A 27,305-nucleotide genomic window follows, 5' to 3' on the forward strand; every position below is an offset into this window, starting at 1 on the left:
TAACTAATTTTTGTACTTTATAATAATAATAATAATCAGATCAACTATTGCTAAAAGAGCAACTGATAATTATTTATATATGTATAACACCCTACTGGAAACCTCTGTCTTCATAAAGTTAACATTAACCATTAAAGAAAAGGGTTTTCCTTGCCTGAACCCTTCTCCAGTAGAGCTTCGCTTTAAAATGGATGCCTCCAGAGATCCAGAATGAAATAAACCAGGGATTATAAAGTGAATTTAGAAGCAAAGTACTATATAAAGCCTTGATTTAAAAAAAATGAACACTTGACAAATTAAATCTTTCAGAATGTAATTATTTTGCACCTGTGATTATGGGTAGCTTTAAGGTGAGTCAAATCTTTGATCTAGTTTTTGACTTCTGGAGAAACTATTGTCACCATTAATGTTATGAAATATAAATATCGTATTTGTAATGTTTGTCTGGGGAAATTTTTATTCAACCTCAAGGATGCTCCTTCTCAGGACACACCCTCCATCACTTCTGATGTCTCAGGGTGCTTGCCAATCATCCCTATGTATCCTGAACATCCTGCCATATCCCTGCCACACAAGGAGATTAGCCTAGTTTAACACCCCTTGCCCCTCCTGCAGGCTTTAATGTCTTTCAGGCCCTGATGTAGATCAGCCAGATAAGCCTCACATCCTTCAATGGATCAATGCATGACATCACACGTACCAGGGAGGCAGTAGTATATTTTACTACTTCAGAGCTGATTGCAGAAATAGTGGGGCTGCCAAGGAGCCTTAAATAGCTCTTTAAGTAGCAAGAAGAAGAAGAAAAGTTGGGTTTTATATGCAGATTTTCACTATCTTTTAAGGCAAACATATCCAGAGGAGGGCAATAAAGTTGGTGAGGGGTCTGGAGACAAGTTCTGTGAGGAAAGGTTGAAGGAGTTTGGTATGTTTAGCCTGCAGAGAGATGACTAAGAGGTGATTGGAGCAAAGTTGAAATTAAATCAAAATAATTTTCAGCTAAACTTTATGAAGAACTTTCTGACAATTACAACGATTCCTCAGTGGAACAGTCTTCCTTGGGAGATGGTGGACTCTCCTTATTTGGAGGTTTTTAAACAGAGGATGGATGACCATCTGATAGCAATGATGATTCTGTGAATTTAGGCAGATCATGAGAGGGAAGGTGGGAAGGGATGAGTCAGTGCTCAGCTCTTGTGGTCTTTTCTTACATGCCCAAGGTAATACCGATCTCTACTTTGGGGTCAGGAAGGAATTTTCCTCCAGGCCAATTGGCCAGGGATCCTGGAGGTTTTTTGCCTTCCTTTGGACATAGAGCAGGGGTCATTGAGGGACTGGGGGGAGGTAGGTGTGAATTTCCTGTGAAGTGCAGGCCGGGGGTTGGACTAGATGACCCTTGAGGTCCCTTCCAGCTCTATGCTTCTATGTTTCTTAAACTTTCTCATTGAAATCAGTGGAACTTCAAAAGATACCAAACAAATTGTTTAAAATTATGAACTCTGATGATATATCATTTTTAAAACACACACAACCATTTATTTTATTTTATTTTAATTCATTTTTCAATTTCTAGCCCGCCCTCAATCCCCAACCAAGGCCAGGCTTCTAAGTGAATTGCTCTTGTTAACACTGCCAATTTGTCATTCTGTTAATAGTAAAAGAAGATTCTGGAAAGCCAGTCTCATTGCTAATCCTTCAAAACTTATTTTCTGGGAATCAAGTCTATTTGCTTGATCATTTGAGCAAGATCATCATACATTTGTTGACGTGCATCAAGGCCAAATACAAAATCATAATGAAACCACTCAGGAATCTGTTTGTAATATATCACATTCCTAAGAACTGAGAGTAAAAATTCAATATCTTTTGGGGAAGCTACTATGTCTTTTCCGCCACTCCATACAACTGTTGGTACTTTCATATCTTGTATCTTGTATAAAGGAGGAGTCGTCTGAGGAGAGAAGGGGGAGAAAATGATAAGGATCACAGATTGCAATTAAAACATTTGCCAATATTTAATTGTTGTCTAAAGTTTTCATATTCTAAGCTATTAGGGTTTTCTTGGCTTTTCCTCTCTTGTTCTGTCTGTTGCTTGTGTGAGGCTGTATGCTACACATTTAAAGGCCACTATATTTTTAATTTCATGTATTTTTTTCCCAATATCTTTTTATTGATTTTCAAGAAAGAAAGAAAAAAGGGAAAAAAATGATAGGTATATATGTACAATCGATACATAGATAGTTACATAAAAAACGAACAAGACTGGGGAATGGAATAATTTCATGTATTGTATGTATTTATGTATTATCGATACATAGATAGTAACATAGAAAAATGAACAAGACTGGGGAACGGAATAATTTCATGCATTTCATGTATTTTAAAGGACTTCCCTAGACCTTTGATTTAGCAAACTCTTCCTCTTGTGCCTCTTGCTGCTTTGCCTCCATGCAAGTAAATGATTTCCCTATGCCATGGTAGTACCATTGTCTTTCCACTTTACTTATTTTCCATAGCATTCCTCATAACCTCCATCTTTGAATTCATCTTCCCTTTCTGGTTCTATTTTTACATCTATTTCTTGCCATACCATTGCTGAGCACTTACAGTGGTCAGCCACGTTCTTAGTTGTACACCTTATATGAATGACAGAATGCCTTTGTACTGGACTTTACCCTTGCTTCTGCCCTTTTGCTCTACCCCAAAAGCCATTGAAGGCTCTGCTATGTAACCCAGAGATTTTGTAGCCAGTTAACAGAATTTGTTTACTTGAAGACCTGGGCAACCTAAGGAGCTCTATACATCCTCTTCCACACTCCTACTTAGATCCGTTTTTCTTCATCCTCTCATGAGTACCCCATTTCTCAATTTCTCATTCCTTTTTTTACACTTAGGGTTGTGCATATCAATAAACCTGAACTGAAAATAAACCTGAAATTAGCCGTTTCAGCAATATTTAGGTTTTGGTTTTACTGAGTGCCAAAACCTGGGGATCTCTCCAAAGCCAAATAGGGTTTGATTCCCGAAACAGCTGAATAAATATTTGGCTTTTTCGGGTCTGGCTATTTGCCTTTGCTCAGGTGCATGGCTCAGTTCTTTCTCCCATTTTTCTATCTTTTTTTACTGGTTTTGTTAGGGCCCCATACTTGGAGCCAACTTGGTCTGACCAGCCATCCAACCACACAACTATCCATTCATCACCATTCAGTGGGTTAATTTGTATAAAGCATAAGTGTTGTTTAAAAGATGGGGCTCACCCAGTCCCGTCTGGAGGTATATACCCTCCAACTAAAAAGAGTCAGATTTGACTGCTGCTATCACCAGGCTTCCAAAGGAGATTTCCTCACCCATGCAGATGAGAATGTCCTTCAGACAGCCCCTGTGGTTGAGATTTCTGCTGGCTCTGATATCAACCCTCCCCCCCGAAAATCTGCTCTTAAACTGAAGGTCACTCTGAGTAGAGGCTTCGTTTCCCCACATGGTGACCATCTCTTGAAATCAGATTTTTTATTACCATAATAAAGGACTGTTCACAGGATGTCATTTGCCACCATTTAAGCCTTTTCCCTCCTGGCACCCATGCCACTTATGCCACCCAGGGTGGCATGGATGCTGGCGGTGGGGGCACATGCCATCCTCCTAGCACTGTTGCGGCAGCACCACCCAGGGATGCCGGCACAGCCTTGCGCCAGTGTCTGGACAGCGCACTTCCATGTGCCATCCTCCCAGGGGTGTTCCTAGAGAATTCCCATGACGTTCTTGCACCGGGCCAGGGGAGGAGCCACCTTTAGGTGGCCTCCTATACCCTTTCAGGCCCGCAATGCCCCCTTTGCCCTTGCCTGGAGATATGTCACCTTTTAAGTGATGTATCCCCATGGAACCCAATGGAGCTGTTCCATGGATTTTCCAGGTAGAGGCAAGGTTTTGGCTTCAGTGGGGTGGGGTAAAACCTCCTTGGGAGGCAGTGGGGCTGTGCTGCCTCCAACCACCAGTGCAGCCCCTTCCCTCAGGAACAGGTTGCCGATGTCTCTGTGCTTTTAAAACTGGCTTGTGTTGAATTTTCAGCAGGGAACGTCTTCACTAATAGTAGCACACTGTGTGCAAAACAAAATATAGATTAAGCTTTGACCTATGGTTTCACATTGCTAATTAGTTTTAAAAGAATGTTTATCTTCCACCTTATATATCAGCAAAAAACTTCATTATGTTTTCCTTACCTGATTATATTTCTCTAAATTTTTAGAACCATAGTCAAACATTATTAACGCTCCACTTTGAACTGTCTAGAAAGGAAAGAAGGAAAGAATGAGAAACTGCATGGCCTTGTTTTGCTTTGACGTTTTAAAAATCGGAAGAAAGGAATTTCAGAATAATTAAATAAGTGTTGTATTGTCTTTCCTTATAAAAGAATATCTTTCTCATATGATATGCTCATTCATAATTTGGGCATTCCCTCCATAAAGATCAATCTTTATCAATTGAGCTCTGTTAAAATGCCAGAGAAAAGAGAAGAGGAGATCATTCTGGAAAGGCACAGATAGTGTGAATATCTAGTTTTTGAATGAGATATGAAAGCATTCACTCATATCAAAATTTGCCCATGAAAACAAGTATTTTTAAAAAACCATTCCCGCATAAAGAACAATCACTCTTCACCCTAAATTTGTCGATCAGTCATTATTAAAATTTCAGAATTTCTACCTGTGACCAGTGCAGGATATTTTTGAAGGAGGTACAGCCTATTAAATGTGCTGCGTAGACATCCGTTCGACTCTGGAGAGGGGAGAAATCAAGCAAAACTCACTGCACACAGTGTAAATTTGTGTCACAAATCTTGTAGAATGAGCTTAATATAACGAATACATACCATATTAACGTTATTTTTACCAATTCCACCAGCCACGAAAACCAATTTGGAACAAATTTTGTCCCAGATGTTCTTCCTGCACAACTTGGAAACAAATATTCTTGAACCATTCGTTGGCAGGACACAGTATTGTTTCGAACCTAACACAGCCTGCAAAAGGTAAGAACAGTGAGTGTGCTGAATCTCCAGTTCATTTGTACTTGTCCAGCTGCTGCCAATTGTACGAAGTCAAGCTTGACCTTTCTAGAACTGTTGAAAAGTCAACTTTAGATGGCTGCTCACAACATGCTAGCAACACCACTTCTAAATCTGGTCTCACTGTAGCTTGACTAAAGAAAAGCCAGGCTCAGGGCGGGTAACATCATTTGAATTATACATTAATAATTCTAAAAACAGCAACATTCATCAGTAAGCCAATACTTAAAACAATAAAATCCCAATTAAAATCAAACAAAATCCCAGGATGGCACCCAAATTTAAATCAGATTGGCCAAGGCAGAAAGGCAGGCCACCCCTTCAGATCAAACCAACATAAACGTAAGAAGGGGGGGATAGGGAGGCCAGCAGATATACTACCCGCCGCTGCCCTCAACTATAGGTCTGGCAGAAAAGTTCTGTCTTGCAGGCCCTGCGGAACTCTTTAAGGTCCCGCAGGGCCCTGATGTCACCAGACAGAGCATTCCACCACGCTGGATGGGAGGGGTGGATGCACATTTTCCCCATTCAAATTCTGTCTTCCTCCGTCCTTTTCTTTCCCTACTTTTCTTTCTCTTTCTCCCTTGCTCCATTTCTTTCTCTCCCCCTCTCTCTCCCTCTCTCCCTTCTTTCCCTCTTTCCGGTGGCTTCTCCAGCACCCTCGGGAGGAGGGGCGTGCAGTCCTATTCCACCTTTGAACTGCCCACAAGCCACCCTCCAAACACCTTCCCATTTGTCTTGATATGTAGAGAGAAAACAGTAAGGAACTAGGGTTGCCAATCTCCAGGTACTAGCTGGAGATCTGCTATTACAAGTGATCTCCAGCCAATAGAGATCAGTTCCCCTGGATAAAATGGCCACTTTCGCAATTGGACTCTATGGCACTGAAGTCCCTCCCCAAACCCCGTTCTCCTCAGGCACCACCCAAAAACCTCCCACTCATGGTGAAGAGGAACTTGGCAACCCTAGCCTCCCCCCCGCCCCCCTGCGGGGAGATAAATGTCCAGTATGGCCCCTGATTGATGTTATAAATATGCAGATGCCCCTTGGCAGGAAAAAGGTTCCCCACCCCTGTGTTAAGGGCTTTCCTCTGCCCTACCAAATGCTCAAGCATGGTGTGGGTGGAGTTCCAGTGAGTACTCACATTGCCGAACAGGCAGTGCTCTGGCACACCTTTCATTGCCTGCTTCTCATGTAGCAGATAGGCCACATGGTATGAGAAGTGACCCATGATATGCTGGCATTTCTAGAGAAGATGCCAGAAATCACAAGTCGCAGTGTCCAGCTTGGATTCCTCCACAGAACCCAGACCCAGGGCATCCCACTCCACGAGGTGGAGAAGGTGGGCTGCACAGTAAGAGCACTCCTCCAGGCCCAGTTCCACTGCACTGATGTTTGTGCCACCATCCATTACCATGAAGCCCATGTTGAAGCCCCCGCCTACCCAGCCCACTAACTGGTCTCAGATGACGGTGGAAATATTATCCAATGTGTGCACCTCGTTAAAAACCTCAGTGTTTTATCCAGGGAGTGATATAGTTATTTCGTACAAGTCATCATCATCATCATTCCTTTATTGGCATAAAAACATAATACAGAAAAGTGCAAAAGGAATGGAGATATTAAGAAGTGCCCTTTATGGCATAGTTAAAAGACAGTTACATCAAATAGCGCTGTTTGTTGAAACTGCCATCTAATTAACCGTTTGGCGGGCTTTTAAAACAAACTTTAAAAACTGTGCCCCCGTCTCTACTATATGGGGCAAACGGTTATTCAATAAATAGGGAACGTTAAAAAAATCTGAGACTTTCTGTCTATTAACCGACAGGGGGCTTAAAAGTTCTACACAAGATTCTGTGTAGAAACTGAAGTAAAATAAGACATGAGCAACCGTTTCAATACAATTGATGCCACAAGGGCAAAGCCTGTCAGACAGAGGAATTTTCTGAAATCTGCCTTCAAATAGCGCAGATGGCAAAACATTAAATCTGGCCAGAGAAATGGCTCTACATTGAGAAGGATCACACAGGTGAGATAAGTATGGAGTGGGCTGATTAAACATCAAAAGGTACCCCTAAATTTGATGGGAAGCCTGTTTTATTAGCAGCGCTGTTTAGGTCTTGAAGTCCTATATTTAAGAGTCTGCATTTTATCCTTTGAAAAGCTTCTGCCTCAGTAAGCATAAACAAGGAGTCGAGGTTAAAGCCAATAGATTTAATTTTGCTCTCAATATGTTGAAGCCACTTAGAAGCATGTGACTCCATGAGCATATAGTAGATAAGGGAAGAGGAATCTGCCTTAAAATGGAGGCGTAACCAGAATTTTACAGTCATAAGCCACACTCTTGTTTCAAGTAGCATTTGGCCAGTTTCCAAGCACAATGCAGCATATGGGACACAACACGGCATACCCATTATTTTTCTGAGGAATTTGGCTTTGGTACATTCCAGTGGATAACCTAGTGCACTAATCGAGACAGGACTGCCATACAGCAATTGCACGTTGACTTTGGCGTTAAAGACCTTAAGGGCAGAAGGGATATATTGATTTCCTCTATTGAAAAAAACAAACAAATAATTGCTAATGAGCTAAGTTCTGCTGATTTAGTTGCAAATTGATAATGGGTTTTTCAAGATGCATTATGATGGAAATAAATGCCTAAATATTTAAAATATTTGACCTGCTCAAGTGAGTTGCCACCAATTATCCATTTAAGTGGTTTCCAGGACTTTGAGAATACTAGGACCTTAGATTTTGCATAGTTCCACACCAGACCATTTGCTGTACAATACTCATGGCACTGGTTTAGTAATCTCTTTAAGCCAACCCTTGAGCAGTTATTTCATACAATATTATTTTGTGAACATGCTAAAACAATGTGGGCTAGGGAGTCTACTTGATCCAGGTAAAAGGAGGAATTTGCACTCTTCTGCAATAATTTTATTGTATCTCCTTTGCATCTCAGCTAAATCTAAGGCATTACACCTTACCAATAAAAAGCTCACCTAAATTTATGGATTTCTAACCAGCAGAAATAGTTTGGCAAGGAAAAATTACCGTTAAAGGTATCTGAAAGAAGAGAGGTCAACATTTAAGATTTGTGTCCTTAAACACTAAGGACCAGTCCTCATTTGCTTTCCAAATACTAGTCCTTGCAGTTTTCAGTCACTCTACTGAGAGGGAAATCTTTTGTCTAACCTACTAGTCCAGGTGGACATAGAGATATCTGAGTTTAACAACTGAAACGTATCAGGAGCTGTTGATGGCTCAAAGAAGGAATACCAAAATTTAGTGACAGGTTGATGTATAATAGATGATAGGTTTGGAAGCCCCAGTTCTAATCATAGAGTAGAGAAGAAGATACATCACTGAATACCCAGCAAGTTTCTAAAAAAAATTAACTTCAAGAATATCAAGATGCTCTATATGACCAGTGTACCAAACTGGAGCAGCATATCTATCAACCAAATGTATGATTGCTCTATATAGGATCATAAGGGCCGGTACAAATTCCCCTTAGGCAATTTGTCTATGATCTTCTTTGCAAATAGTTGATTACATTAACCTAATGACATTTTCTGAGAAGTGGATACTGCATCAAGTAGATCAGTGAATTGCTTGAGAGACATGGTAACTTTTCTCTTTATAGTGTCAAGAAAAAATTAATTTTATTCCCCACCTTTTAAAGTGTTAAATGGCAGTTGAATAGCTAATGGCTGTTAAATCTAGGGAAAGGAAAGCAGCCTTCATGTTTCTAGATGCTGAAAAGCATCTGATAATATTGCTTGGCCTTTTTTATTGAAAATGCTTGGAAACTTAAATTGAGGCTCAGGATTTATGAACTGGATACAGAGTATTTGTTTATTTTAAAAAAGGTAAAGGTCCTCTGTGCAAGCACTGGGTCATTCCTGACCCATGGGTGATGTCACATCCCAACGTTTACTAGGCAGACTTTGTTTGCGGGGTGGTTTGCCAGTGCCTTCCCCAGTCATCTTCCCTTTACCCCCAGCAAGCTGGGTACTCTTTAAAACACAATGCAAAAAATTCTGATAAATGGAGTGTTAACTGATGGATTTCAAATTGAAAAGGGGACATGTTAATGATGTCCACTATCACCACTTTTATTTATTTTTGTGTAAGAAGTGTTAACTACCAAAATCAGACAAGACCCCAGAATTAAAGGATTGAAAGTAGATGGAGAAAAGTTTAAAATGAAAAGTTATGCTGATGATGTGCTGTTGACAATCTCAAATCCACAATTGTTGATGCAGGTTTTTCCTGGTGCAGCCTCACTGTTCTCTGTGGGGGTAAATTCCCCATTTTAATTTTTTAAACTTTATACAGGCTTTTTTTAGCCTGTTGGAGGGCAGGGAACCTCTTTGGAGGTGCCACAACATTGCTTCGGCTGGCTAAACTGGCACTAACACTGGAGCATGTCCACCAATGTCAGCTCTGGGGAGCAGCATGGCAGCGCAAGTCATGGGTGCTGGAGCAACCTTGCCGGCAGCATTTTCCCAGCATCAAAGGGGGTGTTCCTGGGGGCAGAAGCCCTACTTCCATTGTTTCAGGGCACCAAGTTACACCTACAAAAAGGCAGGCATAGCCCCGTGGAACTCAATGGAGAGTTTCATGGGGGGTTCTTAAAAAAGGCACTTTTATCATATGTGGTGGATGTGTAAAAAGACAAAACATACTGGAAAGAAATGCATGCTGAAATCCAGAAAAATTTAAATTTTCCATGGAAGTGAAGAGTATGCTATTGGGTATTTTACCAAAAAATATTCCAAAATTTTTGGAAGAACAGCTATATTATTATGGCAGCTAGAGCAATATTTGCAGCAAAATGGAAAGCAGACGAGCGCCCCTGTAGAGAGGACTGGCAGAGCAAACTAGCTGATTATACAATAATGGTAAAATTGACAAAGTACGTGAAGGGGGTGTGAATGGCCTTTGGAGCCGGCGTGATCTCTGCTCCAGCATTGGTGACACTTACACCAACTAAGTGGAAACTAATGCCAGCACAGGGCAACTTACGTTGGCTCCGGGGAGCAGCATGGCAGCACGAAACTCAGGCTCTGGCACTGCCTCCCCAGCAGCATTTCCCCAGCACAAGGGCATTACCAGGTGTTTCTGGGGCTACCCTGGGAACACCCCCTTTTACAGGCATGAACTTGTGCCTATAAAACTTGTCAAACCCAAAGGAGGAGTTCCATACGCCTCTGCACTGCTGTGCCGCTCCCTAACTATCCCCCCTTCAGGATTGCTCTGTTAAAGACCAAATAAAGAATTTCAACATAAATGGAAAGCATACTATTTATATTATCCCTAAAAATGGGGATCAAAAATGGACAGAGGATTTCTTCTGCTTGAATTGTGCCTTTTTAATATTGGCTTTTGTGAGCATGAAGTCCTGAGCGTGAAGTCCTGAGATAAATTTTTTAGACATCCTAAATGACTATGCCCTCGAACAGTTGGTCATAGACCCAGCCAGAGGGGAGGCGATCCTGGATTTAATACTCTGTGGTGCTGCCAGTGCGGGATGTGGATGGAGTTGAGCCAGTTCGTAATAGTGATCACAATGGCATCAAATTTAATTTATATGCAAGTGGGGAAGGGACTGGGAATCTCACACAATTACCTTTGACTTTAAAAGAGGGAACTTCTCTAAAATGAGAAAATTGGTAAAGAGGAAGTTGAAAGGAACAGTTAGGAGGGTTAAATCTCTTGAAAAGGCTTGGGGGTGACCTCTTGGACTTATTACTAACGGGTAAGGTGAAGGAAGCAATTAGAGAAAAAAATTCTTCCTTCAGAGGCTGGAAGGTTTGCCCAAACGAGGAGAACAGAAGCAAACACAAACTTGCACAAAGGAAATGCAAGCAGATAATTAGAGATGCAAAAAAAGATTTTGAGGGACATATTGCTAAACACATCAAAACATACAATAAGAAATTATTTAAGTATATTAGGAGTAGGAAACCAGCTAGGGAAGCGGTTGGACCATTGGATGACAATGGGAGTAAAGGAACTCTAAGGGAGGATAACGCGATTGCTGAAAAACTAAATGAATTCTTCTCATCTGTCTTCACTGTTGAAGATACAGGGCAGATTCCTTCTCCTGAACAGAGATTTTGGAGAGGGGAAAATGAGGAACTGAGGCAAATAGTGGTAACAAGGCAGGAAGTCCTAGAACGTCTAGACAAACTACAAACTAACAAGTCACAGGGACCAGACGGTATTCATCCTAGAGTTCTTCAAGAACTCAAATGGGAAATTGCTGAACTTCTAACAAAGGTATGTAATATGTCCCTTCGATCAGCCTCTGTACCAGAGGACTGGAGAATGGCCAATGTAACCTTCATTTATAAAAAAGGTTCCAGGGGGGACCAGGAAATTACAGGCCAGTTAGCTTAACGTCTGTTCCGGGTAAATTAGTGGAATGCATTATTAAAGATAAAATTGTCAAGCATATAGAAGGGCAAGGTCTGCTGGGCAAAACCCAACATGGCTTCTGTAAGGGTAGGTCCTGTCTCACTATCCTATTAGAGCTTTTTGAAAGCGTCAATAAGCATGTGGACAGGAATGAGCCTGTGGATATTGTGTATTTAGATTTCCAAAAAGCTTTTGACAAAGTCCCCCATCAAAGACTGCTAAGCAAACTTCATAGTCACGGGATAAGAGGACAAATCCTCTTATGGATTGAGAGCTGGCTGAAAAATAGGAAGCAGAGAGTAGGAATCAATAGTCAGTTCTCCCAATGGCGGGATGTGAGCAGTGGGGTGCCTCAGGGATCTGTGTTGGGACCGGTGCTTTTCAACCTGTTCATCAATGACCTGGAGTTGGGGTTAAACAGTAAAGTAACCAAGTTTGCAGATGACACCAAATTATTTAGGGTGGTTAAAACAAAATTGGACTGTGAAGAGCTCCAGAAGGATCTCTGCATACTGGAAGAATGGGCATTAAAATGGCAAATGAGATTCAATGTAAGTGTAAGGTGATGCATATTGGGACAAATAATCCCAACTTCACATATACACTGATGGGATCTGTGCTGGCAGCAACAGACCAAGAAAGGGATCTTGGGGTGGTAGTGGATAGCTCAATGAAGATGTCAACCCAGTGTGTGGCTGCTGTAAAAAAGGCAAATTCCATGCTGGCCATAATTAGACGAGGAATAGAGAATAAAACTGCTGATATCATACTGCCCTTGTACAAATCTATGGTGAGACCACACTTGGAATACTGTGTACAGTTCTGGTCACCACACCTAAAAAAGGATATTACAGATCTTGAGAAGGTGCAGAAAAGAGCAACCAAAATGATTAGGAGACTAGAGCAACTGTCCTATGAGGAGCGGTTAAGACGCTTAGGACTGTTTAGCTTGGAAAGAAGGCAGCTGAGGGGAGACATGATAGAGGTCTATAAAATTATGCATGGTTTGGAGAGAGTGGACAGGGAGAGGTTTTTTTCCCTCTCCCATAATACTAGAACACGGGGTCATCTGCTAAAGCTGGAGGGTGAGAGATTCAAAACAGATAAAAGGAGGTATTTTTTCACACAACACATAGTTAAATTGTGGAACTCCCTGCCCCAGGATGTGGTGATGGCTGCCAGCTTGGAGGGCTTTAAGAGGGGAGTGGACATATTCATGGAGGAGAGGGGTATTCATGGCTATTAGTTAGAATGGATACTAGTCATGCTGCATACCTATTCTCTCTAGTATCAGAGGAGCATGCCTATTATTTTGGGTGCGGTGGAACACAGGCAGGACGATGCTGCTGCAGTCATCTTGTTTGTGGGCTTCCTAGAGGCACCTTGTTGGCCACTGCGTGAACAGACTGCTGGACTTGATGGGCCTTGGTCTGATCCAACAGGGCCTTTCTTATGTTCTTGGGAGGTCTTGGGAGGGGTATGACTACCCAATGTTTAGAACAGAAGCATAAGTTACTGGACCTCCCCAATGGACGAAGAGAGACATTAGCGGAAACAAGGCTTAGGATCCAAACCTATGGAGATAATATGTTAAAAATTCATACATACCTTCATAACGTTGGCAGGCGTATATCCAAATATACCAAATGGGGATTTGTTATTGTTCAGCAAATACACAGGAGCAAGTGCAAAAAATATTTTGATTTTCTGAGCCAGCTCAGGCATGGCTGAAAATGCTATGAAACCTGAAAGAAAAGAAAATGATTTACAGGAGCTGTAGAAAACTATCCAACCCCTTGCTTGCATGGGTGAAAGGTCACATAACCCTCTCACAAGAGAGGGAAAATTATTTTCTAATGTCCCTTCCTCCTAGTTTTTGCACATCTCTGTCATAGCCTGTGACTTTCCTGAGGGGTTTCTGACCCTTAAGAGCTGGGCAGAGGGGGCCCACAAGGCTGCAGAAAGAAGAGGAAGGGAGCAATGTTCCATTTCGTAAAATGAGTTATTTCTTTATCTGCACCAAAACTAGAACCTATATGTTTAAACCAGTGAACCAACTATCAACCGTGCTGGTTCATTTCAGGTTTGGGAAAAACAATGTGGGGCAAGGTCTAACTCCCACCCCACTGCAATTCCAATCTAAACTAAAACATCACACATTGGCTATTTTTTTTAAAAAAAAAAATTATCCAACAACTAGTATGTCTTGGCCTTAAATTGTTCAGATGTAAATCTGACTAAAAGCTTTTACCGGGGTCAGGAATACTGTATAATCCACTGTAGCTGATTTGTATAAAGAGGTTTCCTTGCCCAATCACCCTGTAGTTACTTTCTTTGTTCTGTTCTGAGTGGTGATACATAGACTGAATCTGCTGTTAGTAGCGGAAGACAAGTTGTCAACAGCTGTATTATGTGGACTGTGGTTTTGGCTTTTGGGATTTTGGTAGCTGAAGGCTCAATGTAAACATGAGTGTTGGCGAAATGATAAAACAAAGTAATAATCCCACTAGGAATAGCATCAAGATTAATCAACTCCCAGACGCAGTATAAAGATAAAGGTAAAGGTCCCCTGTGCAAGCACCGGGTCATTCCTGACCCATGGGGTGATGTTACATCCCGACGTTTCCTAGGCAGACTTTGTTCACGGGGTGGTTTGCCATTGTCATCCCCAGTCATCTTCCCTTTACCCCCAGCAAGCTGGGTACTCATTTTACCGACCTTGGAAGGATGGAAGGCTGAGTCAACCTTGAGCCAGCTACCTGAATCCAACTTCCATTGGGATTGAACTCAGGTCGTGAGCAGAGCTTGGACTGCAGTACTACCGCTTACCACTCTGCGCCACGGGGCTCTTAAGACCCAGTATACAGAGACTTTTTTTTTTATTTATCTAAAATATTTACATCTCATCTTGTATACCTAGGTGGCTCCAGAGCATGTGATCATACTTCCAGAGCATACAATCATTGCTTACTAAACAAAGTTTACTAAAAGACTAGCATGGAGAACGAAGCAAAGAAAGATTTGCTTTCAAATCAGGTTGTTAATATTGTCGAAGGCTTTCTCTGTCAGAGTTCATTGGTTCTTGTAGGTTATCCGGGCTGTGTAACCGTGGTGTTGGTATTTTCTTTCCTGACGTTTTGCCAGCAGCTGTGACAGGCATCTTCAGAGGAGTAACACTGAAGGACAGTGTCTCTCAGTGTCAAGTGTGTAGGAAGAGTAATATATAGTCAGAAGGGGGTTGGGTTTGATCTGAGTCATTGTCCTGCAAGGTATTAAAGGTAATGTGCAAATCATTGTCCTGTAAGAATCAAGATAATGTGCTAATGAGGGTGTGGTATGTTAATGTGGAACCATTGTATCCTAAAGTGATCTGTTAACAAGTGGAATCCAAGGCTAATCCACATGGCTATTGTGGACTGTAGTCTTTGTTAGTCTGGAGGTTTTCAAGACAGGAAGCCAAGCCTTCTTCATTCTTAAACTCTCTTCTTTTCTGTTAAAGTTGTGCTGATGTTTATGAATTTCAATGGCTTCTCTGTGCAATCTGACAAAATAGTTGGTAGAATTGTCCAGTATTTCAGTGTCTTGGAATAAGACCCTGTGTCCTGTTTGGGTCAATTTATGTTCAGCCACTGCTGATTTCTCAGGTTGGCCAAGTTAATGTTTCTAAAAACAAATTCAAAACAGCTTTCTGGCCCCACCCTTGAATTCCTATCAATTCTTCTACCCACACACAATATTAATGACATGGATATTGCCCTGTTTGTTATTCCCTGCTTTTTAGGCAAGATTGTTTTGTAAACAATTCCCAGAAGTTTATGAAGGTCCTTTTGACCTCTGCAGTTTGTAGCGGTCCTTTTTACCTCTGCAGTTTTAGACTTCTAATTTAAGTTTCTTCATGCATCTCTGTGTTCAGATACAACACCTACGGATGAAAGATTTAGCTCTGATTTCAGTGATAAGATCGCATACAGCAGAGGTGGATTGTTTCCCCCATCATTAAGATAATTGGGGAAGCCATTATATGTAAAAGAGATTCACAATTGCACTGGAACTCCCTGGCATATGTGGAACTTCAAGACTGATGTAAAGATTAATAATTTTAGGTATAGCATGGAATTTCCATTGGTTTTGTCATTGTAGTATCAACAGGGGAAACAGTAAACAACATGAGATATACCTTTAATGGTTAATTACACCTGTTTTGTTCAGTTAATCTTACATGGCACATTCTTCAGCAATGAGGACATATTCAGTTCTATCTTTTCTCGACAGTGGATGCAGGTAACCTAAAGTGAAGCAAGCCCTACTCTAGAAACATTTAATCCTTGCACCATTCAGAAGCACACATCCTTCAATAGATGGATAAATAATCCTCTGTAAAGAGACCAGCAAACACAGTGTAGGGTAGTTTCACCATAACTTGTTTCGCATTTTTGTACAATAATATTGTGCAAATTGGACAACATACCTATGGTAGTACCCTGGGAATAGCCTATGTAATAGATCTGCTCCTGTCCAGTCTTGGCAAGAATAAAATTTATAATGGCTGGCAAGTCACTCATTGCCATTTCATGAAAACTGAAACAAAATAAAACAGGCAAGGAAAGTATGTATTATAATTATCGACAGTGCTATAAGGTGACCCAGTATACATTTACTGTATATACATTTGTCTTGTTTTAGAGCTAGGGAAGCCTGAGGATGGACAGTGACTTGCCAAAGGCAGAATGTGAACCCCCAGCAGAGGTTTCTTAAGCAACGGTCCAATGATACAAGTGAGAGAGAAGTGAGAGAGACACAATAGAATGTCTTTGGCAGAAAATACTGAAGAATAAAAACAATAAATTCCATGTTCATGAGAACACACATCTCGGATGCAGAAACGTTATTATTTAACACCTCCTAAATTGCATTGTCTAGTTTAGCACGCATGAAATGCCTTCTGAAAATATTGTTTCTGTAAAAATCTGTAAGATATTAAAAAGGTAAAGGTCCCCTGTGCAAGCACCAGGTCATTCCTGACCCATGGAGCGACGTCACATCCCGACGTTTTCTAGGCAGACTTTGTTTACGGGGTGGTTTGCCAGTGCCTTCCCCAGTCATCTTCCCTTTACCCCCAGCAAGCTGGGTACTCGTTTCACTGACCTCGTTTCACTGACCTCATTTCACTGAGCTTTGGACTGCAGTACTGCAGCTTACCACTCTGCGCCACGGGGCATGACACAAGTCTTTTTTAATGAGTTGTGTCAAGGTTCTCAGGACTTGAGTTGCTTTTGCTAAAGCCACACCACAACTGCAGGGACTGTCGTTTTCCACATATATGCCCTCCAAAATAGGGCAAATAACTTCCCCAGGGCCATTTTGATTTGGCAAAATGGCAAGGATAAAAGCAGAACCCCTCCATGCCCCATGCCATGGTCCTGGCAACCCCCACACACTTTTAAAATGATATTTCCTGCAGATGCTGGGTGTCTGCAGGGAACATGAGTTGGGTCTGGGGAACCCCAGACATGACTTGTTGAAAACATCTTATGTAGTTTGTACCTAAATATTGGAAGGGTGGGGAAAGACTTTACCAGTCACACTATATATGAAAACTTGGGCAGGTTGAATGCCGAGGAAGCCTCACCCCTCTAAAAGATTATGCATACATTCCAGGAGCTATACAGAGGTTTAGGAAACTTCTTCTGTGTTTAAATTACCTACATAGTTGTCTTTGTTAATGCTATAAAAGAAAAGCTGTATGTGAACTGATGGGGGGATAATACATGGACACAGGTGAGGGTAGAGAGTTGGGAACTGCTACAGGATGTGGCTCAGCAGAGAAACACAAAGAGTCCAGGAAATAGAGAGTTCAGAAGTTAAAACCAAATTTGTTCAACAAACACTTTTCCATGTTATTCTGGCCTATCTCTCAATTAATTACTAGCCCCACTTGAAACTGTCCTGGCCCTTCTGCACCAACGCATCAGGGGTGCTTGGGTAGGGTGGGGACAGCAGTAATCAGTGCAGAGAAAGAGCATGCATACCCTGACTCCCCCTCCCTGCCATCTGCTGCTTCCACAGCAGGAGAAACTTTGCCATCCCCATGTTGTTTAAATGTTCTGTTGTTTAAATGTTCTGCTGCTTTTAAATGTATATTGAAGACTGTTTTAATGTTATTGAATTTTTAAAATTTTTATTGTTGCAGGCTGATTTTACTGTTATTACCCGCCCTGAGCCTGGCTTCGGCCGGGGAGGGCGGGGTATAAATTGATGCTGATGATACTGCTGCTGCTGCTGATGACTTAGTGGAGACCTTAGTGGAGTAACTTAGTGGAGAATGTTAAAACATCTGGGCAGGTAGAAATCATATGCATAAGATAATGTACTAGCTATGAAGATATACCCAAAACAGTTGCTTTTTGGCCTTAAAGAAGAAGAAAAGATAGAAAAACACTCACACTTCTAGGTTTGTGGATTCCTGTAAAACCTACCTGAAATCCCAGAATTCCTGTTGATCCAATGAAAAATTTTGGTGTCTTCTACACCACCTGCAGCCTCTGTTGTTTGCCAACCAAACATCAAAGCCAGCATCCGCCAGCACAAATCCCAGGCTATTGTTGGGCATACTAGCCACCCAACTCGCACCATTTGTCATTATGCCAGGCAAAACTAAGACAGCAGGTTTCCGACCTGAAATTGAACAATCAGGCATGAACCAAATTGTCAACAAACCCGGCAATTCAACAGAACATCACATTTGAAAAGCTGCTCCCAGGCACATAAGTGTTCCATTGTTAAAGCCAAATAGATCAAAGCCAGGGTAGGAGATTGCCTAGGGCTTTTCATTTGAATCTTTGTGTTGTTGCTAAGAGTGGCTAAGAGTGTGGACTCTAATTTGGAGAAACGGGTTTGATTCCACACTCCTCCACATGAAGCCTGCTGGGTGACCTTGGGCCAGTCACCATTCTCTCAGAATTCTCTCAACCCACATGGAGGCAGGCAATGGCAAACCACCTTTGAATGTCTCTTGTCTTGAAAACCCTACAGGGTTGCCATAAGTAAGCTGTGACTTGATGGCACTTTACACACATACACGTATACACATAAGTCACTGTACACTTCCAGTATTATAAGATTATAAATAAGATTATGGGAGGGGCCATGGCTCAGTGGTAGAGCATCTGCTTGGCATGCAGAAGGTCCCAGGTTCAATCCCTAGCATCTCCAGTTAAAGGGACTAGGCAAGTAGGCTATGTCAAAGACCCTGCCTGAGACCCTGGAGAGCCACTGCCGGTCTGAGTAGACAATACTGACTTGGATGGACCAAGGGTCTGATTCAGTATAAGGCAGCTTCCTGTGTTCATTATTATAAGATTATCATAATAATCCATTTAAATGTTACATCGGAGATGGTGATTATATGTGCATCATTCACTTGCATTTCTGATATGATGCACAAAGTGCAATCTATGAGTTTCAGAAGTCATCTCCACTCTGAAAAGGCTATTTCAGGTATTTCTATGCCTATGGCTATAACTATCCCTATCGGGATCTATCGCTAACATCTTATGGTTAGGGATGCTCAAATACCCACCAGTTCAGCTCACATTCTGTTCCCCAATGGCAAAAAAGGAACTGATTTCCATTGTTCATTTGGCTGTTCTCGTGTAATTAGTGCCTGTTCATCAGGTTTCACACACTGAGACACTGGTCTTACTGTACACCACTCAATTGGCAATTGATATAGATAAATAGCAAGCAAATTAATCAGTCAGTCAGTGATTATGAATGAACAGGCTGGTTTTTAAAAAAGAAAAAAGTATTGAGTTCATTTAAGTCTGCATGGAGGAGCCCCATGGCTCAGAGTGGTAAGCTGCAGTACTGCAGTCCAAGCTCTGCTCACGACCTGAGTTCGATCCCGATGGGAGTCGGTTTCAGGTAGCCGGCTCAAGGTCGACTCAGCCTTCCAGCCTTCCGAGGTCGGTAAAATGAGTACCCAGCTTGCTGGGGGTAAAGGGAAGATGACTGGGGAAGGCACTGGCAAACCACCCCGTAAACAAAGTCTGCCTAGAAAACGTCGGGATGTGACGTCACCTCAGGGGTCAGGAATGATCTGGTGCTTGCACAGGGGACCTTTACCTTTTAAGTCTGCATGGATGTTTGTATACAGTATAATGGGAAGCTCAGCAGGGTCAGCCCCGGTTAGGACTTGGATGTGAAACCAGCAAGGAAATCCAGGGTTGCGCCCCAGCGGCAAGCAATGGCACAACACTTCTGTTTGTCTCTTACCTTGAAAACCCTGTGGTGTCATCATAAGTTGGCTGTGACTTGATGGTAAAAAAAAAAGTTCCTCTTCCACATCATCTATTTACTAAGGGCAATTATCCATTGCCTGGGGGAAGAATTGATTTCACCTACAAAGCTGCTAGATAGCTGTTCAACTCAGACAACAATAAGCCAAACAGACACAACTTGTGTGGGATTGCAACTGTCAAACATGGTTCGTTCATCTGCAGCACAACCTGTTTGTGGCAAAGATCATAGCATAGAAGAAGAGTTGATTTTATATGCCAATTTTCTGTATCTTTTTAAGGAGAAATCAAACCTGCTTACAATCTCCTTCCCTTCCTCTTCCCACAATGGGCACCTTGTGAGGTAGGTGAGGCTGAGAGACTTGAGATAGGTCTTCAAGAACTGTGACCAGCCCAAGGTTACATAGCTGGCTTTATGTGTAGGAGTGGGGAAACTAACCTGGTTCACCAGCTTAGAGTCTGCAGCTCAAGTGGAGGAGTGGGGGAATCAAACCTGGTTCTCCACATTAGAGTCTACCTCTCTTAACCACTACACTATGCTGCCTCTCATGATAAGCAAAACAGGCATCATATCGTGAATCATGGATCACCCACTCAATTATCTCATTGTAGGGCCAAATTTGCAGAGGTGTCTCTTATTTTGGTTAAAACATTAAACTGGTCACTCGGGAATATACTATCAACATTCTCAAGCGGATCCATGGCGTGGGCTTCAAGAAGCGGGATCCACGAGCCCTCAAGGAAATCCGTAAATTTGCCATGAAGGAGATGGGGACACCTGATGTACGCATTGATACCTGCTTGAACAAGGGAATCTGGGCGAAAGGAATAAGGAATGTTCCTTATTGCATCCGTGTGTGTTTATACAGAAAATGCAATGAAGATGAAGATTCACCCAATAAATTGTACACTCTGGTGACTTATATGCCAGTTACCACTTTCAAAAGTCTACAGACTGTCAATGTGGATGAAAATTAATCTTTCATTACAATAAAGTTATAAAAACGAAAAGAAAAGAAAAACATTAAACTCCTTTGCATATACATTGGTTTAATGTAAATACCCTTAAAAATGGAGTTCATTATAATAAAAAATGTATCTCTTTTAGCATTGTGAGCAATTAGGATGGAGCAGATAGCAATTGTCTTGGTTTAGATTGAGCAAGCAACCTGTAGCCTAGAAAAGAAAGGGAAGACGCACTTGTTTCAGGGACAGCAACATCTGATGGCAGCTGCCCATCCTGCCTACAGATTGAAATTTCCCTAATTCTAGATGCACCATAGCAATTAAGTAGTTGCTCATTTTAATGTGAACTATACTGATCACGTGGATGTCTGTTCACAGCAGCTGCATGTAAAATTACATAGACTTTAAGAAAGTGAAACCTAATTTAAGGTTGAGGTTCTCTAAGCTCATGAACTTCAACACGTGCTATCATGAAATCACTGGGCAGGCATTTCCAATATTTACTAGTGCTGTTGAAAAAAAATTCGGTATAGTTCGGATTTGGCAGAATTCGGCCCGTCTCGATTCGGGATATGCTGAAGTCTGAACTCCCCCAATTCGGATCTGTGGAATTCGGCACCTAGTTCAAGTTTGGGGGAAAATTCGGCCGAATAAAGTCATAAAAAATGCACTCGAGCCTTTCTGCAGCTCCCGGGGGGGGGCATTTTGGGGGGTAGAGGTCTCAAACTTTCAGGGTAGCTTGAGGGGAACTTGCTTCTTGCAAGAACCCCCAAGTTTTGTAAAGATTGGGTCAGGGGGTCCCAAGATATGGAGCTCGGAAGAGATTGCCCCCCCAAAAAAATCGCCCACAGTGACAGGAATAAAGCCACTTAAAGCACATTGGCGCTTTTCCGCGGCTCCGGGGAGGTGCATTTTTTGGGGTGCAGTCCCCAAACTTTCAGCGTAGCTTCAGATGAGGCTTCTTGCAAGAACCCCCAAGTTTTGTAAAGATGGGATCAGGGGGTCCAGATATATGGGTTCCCCCCCTTTTCCCTATTGGGATGAATGGGATCAGCCAATCCTATGCATCTAGAGAGTGGCAAATCCAAGACAAAACCTCCCGTGCTAACTATTGCAATGCAAAGCAACACGCGAGCGACCATGGAAATGAACAGAGGCGCACTAGGCTAGCTATAGCAAAAAGGGAAAAAGGAGCAGGTGACTTGGACTGTGAAAATGTATTGTGAAAGTCAGATTTTGCAAAAACATTTTTGAGTGAGCAGCAAAACAGACCGTGCAAAAAAAACCCCCAGAGTTTGTATTTTCTGCCCTGCTCCTTCTTCTCATGGTGGAGGGACACTCCCCCCTTATGCAAACGACCCCACCAAACTCAAGCAAGTCTCACCAGCACCACCCCCCACCTCTCCAACCAATATGGCGCCATGGTGCACCCCCCAAATGGGGAAAAAATCCAAGACGCAGGGGATATCACGCAAGCCGCCCCGTTGCACTCAACCCCAGGCTAGAGGCAAAAACAGTGAAAAACACCAAGGAGGAGGCTTGACACCAAGGGTGCCAAGCGGAGAGAGACTCGCTAGCCGCCGCTTTACATAAATTGAACATAGTTTCCAAAATCCAATAAAACATGATATGTAAAAAATGTTTTAAAGGGTCTTATCTGTTTTAAAAATTAAAAAAAGGAAAACCTGTATTGTCTGAATTTTCTCTGCCATATGGAATTCGGTTGATTGGAAGATAATAGCCATCATCTGTAAGGACTTCATATTCTTCGTTAGGATAGTGTGCATACTGTATGATCTCAGACTGTTAAATAGATTAAAGAGATTAAAATGTTGGATTTGGATTGTTACCACATCCTACTTGAAGCTGCAGAAACTTTAGCTGAACAGTTATCCTTTTTATGGAGCCCAACCGTGTGCATAGTTTCTATTACCAAAACCTGATTGAGAGGGAGGGGAGTATCATTTACCTATAGCTGACTTTTGTTACCAATGGTAGATACCTGCTAGAATCACTAAACTTATTATGGAGCATCAAACTCCTTCACAAACCCAAACAACCTCACCACACATATATCCATATAGCATAAGTGCACTAATATGCGAAAAGCGTGAAAACAGCAGGGGAACACCTGACAGAAAGAGAACTGCCATGAATAAAAGAGAACAACCACTTAACAAAAAGCATCAAACCAATCATAATCGTTCAGCAATTTCTGTCTTGACATGGCATCTTTGAAACACTGATATTTTACGCAAAGATGGTATGTGCACCCTGATGCATGTTTTTTCATCTAGGAAATACTCCATTTTTCCTGGACTTACTGTACCCTCTTTTTAAAGGGGAGATGCAGACATAAGGTTGCCAAGTCCCTCTTTGCCACCAGCAAGAGGTTTTTAGGGCAGAGTCTGAGGAGGTCAGGGTTTGGGGAGGGGAGGGACTTCAATGCCATAGAGTACAATAACAAAAGCGGCCATGTTCTCCAGGGGAACTGATATCTATTAGTTGGAGATCAGTTGTACTTGCAGGAGATCTCCAGCTAGTACCTGGAGGTTGGCAACTCTATGCAGACAGCATAGTTGCTACCCCTGGTAAGCCATTTGGGTTAGGAATTTCCAGGATGAGTAGGCACTCACAGAGGGAACTAACAAGCACCACTTGCAGGTGGAACCCAAGAATTCATGAATCTAGTACATGCAAGGTCCCTGTGAACTGCCTAATGGAGCCTGATGACATAGGAAAATGACAAAGAAATGTGGGGAACGGGAAGAGTAAAAGGAAGGAATAAGATGCATACAGTACACCATCGCATGGATAGCTTCAGCACCCCCATAAGCATTTCTGGTACTGACATGAAAATGTTTCGTATGGTGGAGCTGATGGACACTGCGATAGTGGCTGTGTGTGTGTGTAAAGTGCCGTCAAGTAGCAGCTGACTTATGGCGACCCCTTTTTGGGGTTTTCATGGCAAGAGACTAACAGAGGTGGTTTGCCAGTGCCTTCCTCTGCACAGCAACCCTGGTATTCCTTGGTGGTCTCCCATCCAAATACTAACCGTTTGGTGAACTACTTTTGCTGGCCATCATTGATGTCGCCATGTATTTGGATCTAATCAGCGATATCATGGCTTCAAGGAAGTCCTGTCTTATAGCTCATCTTTACCCCTCAATTTTCGAGGAAGTAGAAGGACAGCTTCTTTTTTTAAAAAAATGGTGCCGAAAGAGAAATTCAGAGCTAAAAGCAGCAGCAAACTGGATCCAGACAAAAGGTAAAATATGGAGGAATTTTTTGAAAAGTGGTTTTACTCCGCCATCTCTCTCTTTTTTAAAATTTTTGCACCAAAATTCAAACTGTGAGAAAATCCAGTGCAGCACTATTCAAGAAGTAGTAGTACAATAGAGAGAGGGGCTTGCTACAAAAGGAATCAGAAACTGTTGTGTGGCTCTCGGTGCTGGTGGGTTGCCCCTGTTGCTTGTCTCGAACCAACCAATGCCTACTTCAGCATCTGCATGATGGGATGTCTTTATATGTGTGTCTGACAGATGAACATGCCTTTGGATCTGTGCAGAACATGACTGTATATTTGAACAATGCTATGTATACCAAAGAGAATGGACTCATGCTCTATCTTATATATACGGTATGACTGTATCAATGCATGTATTTAGAACTGTGAATCAGGCAAAATAAATGACAAAATAGATTAATTTAAGTATTCAGTCATCTGAATGTATAAAACTAGAATCCATTGCCTTTTACTGGCTTAGGCAGACATCAAGCCAGTTTATATAACTGACCTAACCTGGAATACTGAACTTCTAACTGAAGTGGGGAGGGCAACCCAGGCTTGAATGGTCACCCACAAAACAAAAACTCCCTCCATGTCAGGAAGATTTCAGCTAAAGCCCATTCCCCCAAGAGTTATGCCTGTGTGGGTTTTCCACTGCAGACCAGTGTAACGTGTAATTACTCTCTACCCCTTTCTGCAATCTAAAACTCCAGGAAACACCGTTGCTATCAATTGGCTCAGCAATCAAAAATTCGCAAAAGCCTGGGGAAAGCCGAACCCGAAAAAACCGAATAAATACCCAGTTTTTTGGGGGAATGGCCAATTTGGCTTTGGCTTTCACCCCAGGTTTTGGCATTTGGTAAACCCAAACCTAAAATTTACCAAAATGGCTTTTTCGGGGTTATTTTTGGTTTGGGTTTATCAATATGCACAAGCCTACTCCCCAGCAGCTTTTACTATGACCCAATTGTGTGGTGCTTGCCATTGAGCCAGACTTACATGGATGGCAAGGAATGAGCTAGATGGGAATTTGAACCTGTGTCTCCCAGACCTAGAGATGCCAGCTTCGAGGAGGAATTTGGGGATTCCCCAGAATTACAGCTCATCTCTAGACTACAGAGATCAGTTCTCCTGGAGAAAATGGATGCTTTGGAAAGTAGATGCTATGGAATTGTCCCCCACTGAGGTCCCTGCCCTCCCCAAGCTCCATCCCCAAATCTCCAGGAGCTTCCAAACCTGGATCTTGCAACCCTACCCCATCCCCTGCCAGTGGCCAGCAGGGACCTAGCAACCCTACTCAGACCCTATTCTAAAGCTTTAACTGCTACACCACACTAACTTTCAAAGGGTGGCTGCTGCTGAACAGCAGCAAGCAGCCAGGACTAGTTGAATCATGCAACCTAGAGGTTGCTGTCAGGCCCTAGGGATGCCAACCTCGAGGTAGGACCTGGAGATCTCCCAGAATTACAACAGAGATCTGTGTCCCTGGAGAAAATAGCTGCTTTGGGAGGGTGTGGCATTATATCTAACTGAGGCCTCTCTCCTCCCAAACCCTGCCCTCCTCAGGCTCCAACACGAAATTTCCATGAACCTCCCAACCTGGAGCTGGCAACCCTAGTCAAGCATGGCCTCAAAGTGTCCTTCCTCAAAGGCCAAAATAGGTCTGGATAGCGCTCTGCCCCCTCCCTCTAGCTTTTACTGACAGAATCAAGCCTTGGATCACTGAGGTTTGTTTAGCAACAGCCATTCAGTGCATCTGTTGCTTAAAGCTACAGGTGCTCCTTTTACCATTTTTAGGCTTTTTAAACCCCCATGTGTTTGTTTGTTTTTAATTTCACATTTTTCTGCAAACCTGGGGCCCTTTTCAAGTTTGTAGAAAGATATGGCTTGCCTGTTCACAGGTCCAGTCACTGGATTTAAGTAGCCAAAAGTTTAGCCAACACTCATAGCTTTAACTTCGGTATTTGAATATAAGATAATCAATGGTTGTAATGATCAGTATGTATGTATGCAATCATATAAGAGAATGAATGGATTGCCCCTCCATGAATGTAAAAAACAAACATATACCCATATGCATGCACATAGTTCTAACTCTGCGGCCAGATTTTAAAACTGGTAATATAGCTGACCAACTTACAATATTCATGAATGCTTCAGGATTGACCTCTTTTTTTTTCTTTGGGGACTGTTCTGAATGTATAACTCCCAGGGCCAAAAAAGTCATTGCTAGCAACCACAGCATTTTGAACCTCTGTAAAACAGCAATGTGATTAAACATTCAGTTACAATTTTGTTTTAAATAAATCATTTATTGGTTGAGGTGTGTTTTAAAACTGGAGAAAAGATTCAAAGTAGTTTCATTACTTACAAACTGAATAGTAAGGAAAACAATTTGTGAGTAGTAAGAAAAAAATTCACCAAACCGTTTACCAGTAGTTCATATGAAGAAGATGAGAAGCCACTAACATGCTCCAAATGGATACTCATTAGGATCATATTAGACATAATTTTGTATATTTATGTATTTACTTCATTTGTCCCACACTTTTCTCTCAAATGGGGACCCCAAGTGGATTACGGCACTCTCCACTTCTCCTTTTTATCCTCACAACAATCTTGTGAGGTAGGTTTGGCTGAGAGAGTATGACTGGCCCAAGGTCACCCAGTGAGCTTCCATGGCATGAGCGGGGATTCAACTCTGGGTCTCCCAGGCACAAGTCCAACATTTTTAACCTCTACAACACACTGGCCCAGATTGCTCAGTGCCCCAAATTCCCAAAGTATAATTACAGCCAAACAGAGACCCAACTCAGATAGGGACCATACTGGTGGGGGGGGGAGTGGAATTAACCTTTCCACCCCACACCCTTTGGCTAATCAAAATCTGCCCCCATTTAAAGCCACTTAAAGGAAAAAAAGATGACTACCCATCTTTTGCCCATATTTTTGTCCTTTAAAGGACTATAACAGCAGTTCTAATTTGCAAAACCATTCAAGGAGTAAATGGGTAACACCCTCTCCTTTCCCTGTGCAGCCCCAATCCAAATGGAGACCATCCATGGTCATAATTGTGCTTTAAAAATGCTGGGAAGATATTGCCTAGGGACTTGGTTGGGTTTTGTCCTTTTCAAATCTTCAGCCCTCTCCAATGGGTCAAATACTGCAGAATAAGGGAATAATGTACAGGAGCATTCTGGTGTGCTACTGTAGGTCATGATGATCATGGTAATGGATAAATTGTTGGTATTAATAAAGACAAAAC

The 27,305-nt window shown here is 42.1% G+C and overlaps 1 protein-coding gene across 1 annotated transcript; it reads right to left on the reverse strand.

Annotated features, from left to right (window-relative positions):
* Window positions 1–1,671: 1,671 nt before the first annotated feature.
* On the reverse strand, window positions 1,672–26,285 carry LOC130477341 (lipase member M-like). The gene is made up of 9 exons (XM_056849266.1): window positions 26,181–26,285; window positions 22,437–22,554; window positions 17,965–18,163; window positions 15,957–16,066; window positions 13,097–13,233; window positions 4,865–5,014; window positions 4,699–4,770; window positions 4,215–4,280; window positions 1,672–1,948 (listed from the first exon to the last, which is right to left on the reverse strand). The coding sequence occupies exons 1-9, from the start codon at window positions 26,283–26,285 to the stop codon at window positions 1,700–1,702; spliced, it is 1,206 nt and encodes a 401-aa protein (XP_056705244.1). The 3' UTR covers window positions 1,672–1,699.
* Window positions 26,286–27,305: the final 1,020 nt, after the last annotated feature.

The sequence above is a fragment of the Euleptes europaea genome, chromosome 5 (assembly GCF_029931775.1).
Source record: "Euleptes europaea isolate rEulEur1 chromosome 5, rEulEur1.hap1, whole genome shotgun sequence".
In the NCBI taxonomy this organism is placed as follows: Eukaryota; Metazoa; Chordata; class Lepidosauria; order Squamata; family Sphaerodactylidae; genus Euleptes; species Euleptes europaea.